This window comes from Gouania willdenowi, chromosome 3, assembly GCF_900634775.1.
Source record: "Gouania willdenowi chromosome 3, fGouWil2.1, whole genome shotgun sequence".
Lineage (NCBI taxonomy): Eukaryota > Metazoa > Chordata > Actinopteri > Blenniiformes > Gobiesocidae > Gouania > Gouania willdenowi.
In genome coordinates, this window is record NC_041046.1 from 35,436,528 (window position 1) to 35,441,716 (window position 5,189).

The 5,189-nt window shown below is 39.9% G+C and overlaps 1 protein-coding gene across 1 annotated transcript; it reads left to right on the forward strand.

Moving 5' to 3' along the window:
- On the forward strand, nucleotides 1–4,756 carry rs1a (retinoschisin 1a). The gene is made up of 6 exons (XM_028443298.1): nucleotides 1–102; nucleotides 388–413; nucleotides 637–748; nucleotides 2,677–2,818; nucleotides 3,556–3,751; nucleotides 3,938–4,756. The coding sequence occupies exons 1-6, from the start codon at nucleotides 48–50 to the stop codon at nucleotides 4,088–4,090; spliced, it is 684 nt and encodes a 227-aa protein (XP_028299099.1). The 5' UTR covers nucleotides 1–47; the 3' UTR covers nucleotides 4,091–4,756.
- Nucleotides 4,757–5,189: the final 433 nt, after the last annotated feature.

Consider the following 5,189-nt stretch of genomic DNA (forward strand, 5'->3'; position numbering starts at 1 on the left):
GGATGCTCAGTCTGCACCCGGATTCTGTGCTTTGAGCAGTTTGGAAAATGGCTGTTGGTGCGCGGTGTTTCTCGCTGGTCCTTCTTCTTCTTGTAACTGATGGTACGCTTTCAGTCTTTGTACTTTTTGTTTTTCTAACCGTGTGGGCTCAATCTGGGTTTGTGTTTTTCGGTATTGAGGCTAAATCTGAGTAAAGCTATTTTTATTTTAAAACCATTCAGTATTTCTGTTGCGATTCTGACTCAGTGTTCATTTTTAAATTAGTTTATTCTGGATAAACTGACAGATTGATGCACAGATTTAGTCTCTAGTAGACTGTTGACTATCATACACTGATGATATGTATCTGATGGCTCTTTTCTCTTCCCCATCCATCTGCCTGGACAGGATTCATCAGCAGTCATGCTCAAGAGGTACGAGAAACCCCAATCTGCATAAAACTCTTGAAAGGAGACACTTACAATACTGCTTATTAGACTGAATTTGGTCAATGTCAAGTGTTTTTCAATGAAAGCACTGAGGAAATGGGATTTAATGAGGTTTCAAAATGGGTTGTATATTCTAAGAAATCTTGCTCTCTCTGTTTGGTCTGCTTGTAATGTCAGATTTTTGTTTTTTGTTTTTTTTTAATCTGAGGCTGATGCTTCAGAGCCATGGACCAGCAAGTCATGCAAATGTGACTGTGATGGAGTTGAGTCGCCAACTGAGTTTTCCGGTATCAGGTCGTTGGTGCAAGGCTGCATACCAGGTAAGAGATACACTTCATTATTTTCCGCAGGAAAATCATTCAAGCATGTTTTGTATATCCTGATGTTTTAATGTCTCGTGTTACAAAATGCTCTAAATCAGTAAAGTCAGTTAGCAACCAAGTGTACTTTGTTTCCCATAAATATCACTGTGCGTTCACAATAGTTCAGTATAAATGTGCATAGATTAGAGTGCGGAAGCTAAAACATGAGTGCGTGAGTGCACTAGACTCATGGACCCATGCATGAACAGAAATGATTTACATTAACACCACTTTAATTTACAAATTGCCCTCAAATTATTTCAAGCAAGTTTTGAAATGTCTTTATACTGTACCTGCCATATTTGACCATTTTAAAACATGCCCATCACCGTCTTGTTGGTTAACCTGAAAAAAAGATACAAAACAAAAGCTCTTGGTTAAAGTCTTAAGCTCTCGTTTGAATCCATCCATCCATTTTCCAACGCGCTTGCCCCGTTTTCAGGGTCTGTTTGAATCCCTAAATGCAAATAAAAAATGTAAAAAGGCATTTAATCGTTGGTTTTCACCATAATATTTTCTGCTGCTGCTGAAGAAATGCCTTAATAAATGTGTTGCAGTGACAGTAACAACAAAAAACAACATGGGCCACACATTCTCGACATCAGAGATATAGCTTTTATCAAATCTGGGGCCATAAAACGATGATTGTGTCTGACCCGAGGGCCACATTATCAACATTAATGTCAACATTAATCATATTAATGCCCAGTATGAGCATTATTGGCAATTTTTGTATATTTTTGTTTTGTTTTGTGTATTTCTACTGTCATTTTGTTTGTTTTTCTCTCGTTTTGTGTGTTTCTGGTGTTATTTTGGATATTTTTCTTTATTTTTGTGTGCTTTTATTGTCATTTCGTGTACTTTTGTTTTTGTGTTTTTGGTTTCATTTATTAGTAATTGTCTCTCATTTTGTATGTTTTTGGTTTCATTTAAAATGTTTCTCGCATTTTGTATGTTTTTGGTGTTTTGGGTGTTTTTGTGTTGTTTGTTTGCTTTTGTTGTCGTTTTGCATATTTGTCTCTTATTTTTGTGTATTTTTGAAGTCCTCTTGTGTATTTAACAGTCATGTTGTATTATTTTTGCACCATCTTGTGCACTTAATTTGGGGGCCGCACAAAATTAAACCAGGGGCCAGATGTGGCCCCCGGGCCACCAGTTGCCCATGTCTCCTATACAAAAAAATGGTTATGATAAATGTTGATCTTCCCCTGATCTCATTGCTTGTTGTTGCTTTTTAAATCTGGCACCTAAATATGAAGTTTCACTGTGGACCTGCGTGAGTAGAGGAGCGCAGACGTCATGATGGTGTAAATACTTTCCTCCATGTGTTGTAATGCTTGGATTAGAGCGGATGTGAACCTGTGCCAGATGGGCTTAAACCAGTAGTAAATAAAAGCACAGCCTGCTACCTCAGCACTTTGCGTTCCACATATTCCACTGATGTGTTGGTCACCTCTTTCATTCATAGATTTAGACTCTCTAAGTCCCTAAATGAGTTTATTTTGGTTTTTAAGAGAGAGTGGGGGGGGAAGGAGGGGGAGATCACTGCACTGAACTAAAGCTGTGCAGGGAGGGACATGGCCATCTGTCTGCCTGCTGCCCTAATGGACATCACTGATCTCTTACTGAGGGGGGGGGGGGGGGGGGGGGGGCAGGGGGGGGGGGGGGCCTGAGCTAACAGCAAGCAAAACAGGAAAAAATTGAAAAAAAAAAATGACCCAGAGAGGCTTAGGGATGATCATTTGTGGGTCAAGCTGTGAATTCTGCAGTAAGCAGATACTGTATAGCTTTGTGTAGCCTCAAAATTAATTTTAGTCTGGAATTTAGTGGGAAGGGAAAAAAATAAGAGTTGCTTTTCATGAAAATGTTTACTCACCCCTTTGCAGAGTGTCCGTACCACAGGCCTTATGGTTTCGAGGCAGGATCAGTGAACCCGGAGCAGATCACCTGTTTCAACCAGGACCAGTACACTGGCTGGTTCTCCTCTTGGCTCCCCAGTAAGGCCCGGCTCAACAGCCAGGGCTTTGGGTAGGTCCGTCGACACACACTTTTGGAGGTCATTTTAATTCAACAGATGGATGTTTGAACTGTGAGGCGACTGCTCCTCAGAAATGCTCACATTTCTTGTGTATTTGAATAAGACGTAAACTCACACAAGAATAATAAGCACATATTATTGCCATCTTATACCATCCCGTTACCGTTTGAATATTAGCCTTGAATTCATCCATAGGTTGTCTTTGGGATGTGTTTTGATGCTGCAGACTGTAAAACATGCTGTTTGATATGAATTAGTGAATTGTTGGTATAGGTGTCTGTTTGACTGTCACTACTCTTAAAGTATGTCTGGGTTCCTGAAGCCATTTGTCAGACATTGGTTTAACTTGGTTTGTATTTAAGATGCAAATGTGAAAGTTAACCTATACCAATATGCTCTCACTTGAAACATATTGCATAATAAATATGCATGAGAAGAAAAAACTATATATATGTTCGACACCTTTTTTTGGATTGTGACCCCATTTTGATATCAAGAATTTTTGGTGTCCCCAGAGACATTTGAGAAACACTGCTATAAAGGGTAGGAATTGGTCCCCAGACCTTGGGTTTGACATGTTCTTAGCCTTTTGGGGCTTATGAAAACAGAGCAAAATTGTTCATAGTTTCAAACTTTCAAAGTGGCAAAAGCATGAATTACCAATATTTGCAAGATAAATATTTCTAAGAAAAGGAAACCTTCTGAAGGCAACTTCTCTCTTTCTCAGGTGTGCCTGGCTCTCTAAGTTTCAGGACAACAACCAGTGGTTACAGATTGACCTGAATGAAGTGATGGTGGTGTCTGGCATCCTCTCCCAGGGCCGCTGTGATGCAGATGAGTGGGTCACCAAGTACAGCGTTCAGTACCGCTCTGACGAAAAACTCAACTGGATCTATTATAAAGATCAGACTGGGAACAACAGGGTTAGTCAAACACTGCAAAAACAGCAAAGCATTTTTTTTTATTTTTACTACTTCAAAGTGGTTGAGCATTTTTGAAGGAAGACCTTTTTATTTTTGGGAAAGTACTAAAAAAAATGTTACAAATATCTATGATTTCCACCACCCATGCTAACTGTATTGGTTGATCTTGGTCTTCTCATTCCTCAGGTGTTTTATGGAAACTCTGACCGCTCCTCGTCTGTGCAGAACCTCCTGCGGCCAGCCATCATAGCACGTTACATTCGCATCCTCCCTCTGGGATGGCACACACGCATCGCCTTGCGCCTGGAGCTGCTTTTGTGCATGAACAAATGCGCCTGAATCCCCTCCCTCTGCCTTGGCCAAGAACTTCTCCTGAACCCTTGGTAGAGTCCCCTTTCTCTCTCTCTCTCTGTGTGTGTGTGTGTGTGTGTGTGTGTGATGGGTTTGTGTTGGATTGTTTGGGTGATTGAATTACCACAGATTTAGCTCACACAGTGGAATAAAACCAGCATGAAACCGTTGAAAAGCTCAGCAAAACAGTAAAAACAGAATGACACGGCATTGAAATAGGTTTGTTTGATGTGTACATTGGGGGCTTTATTGTCTCAATCAAACCCTCATTACGCTCGAGGGGTTTTAATTTGGGGAGTTTTCATCGAGGTTGCTTTGACTGAAACAGCCTGAATTCAAAGAAATACTAATGATCCCAGGGAAAAAGATGCTGAGCTGGTTTTGGTGTGTCATCTGCGGCTGTGAAAGAAGCACCACATTTTGTTGTTGTGTTACCTGCTCATTTTATCCTCTACCTATTTACTCATGAAAAAAGGTTTTTATTCCAGTCCTTGATCTTGACCTGACTATTACCTATTGTGTACAAAAGTTTAGAAAATACTTATTTTCACCAAATACTGTATTTATTTTGAGTTCATTTGATGCTTGATTTAAACTTCTCCTGTGTTTATTTTCATTTATTTGAATCCCTCATGTTTCAGCTGAATGTTTTACCCTGCCTTTTTTGACCTGGGCTCAGTGCTGCTTCTTTATTTGCACCATTGGTGTTTTGCACTTTGGTTCTCGCAACCAGAAGGTTCTGGGTTCGTCTCAGGATCAACTTTCCACTCTAACCTGTAACATACATTTCATGTGTTCTAATAAAACAAGCTTTTGCCTGGCTGACATCACTAGTCCCTTATGTGCTATTAGAGGTGCTAATGAAGAACATGAACAACCTTTTGTATGACTGTGCCTTGGAGAAACGTTTAGATCAACTTCAGAGAAAGCTAAATTAAATGAATCTGAATGTCATAAAATGTGGTTTTGCATTGAAACAACATTAAAGAAAATATGCATATCTTAAGTTTTCATGAAGTTAACTAGAGCAGTGGTTTCCAAACAGCGGTATGTGTACCTCTGGGTGTACTGGAGCACATTGCAGGGG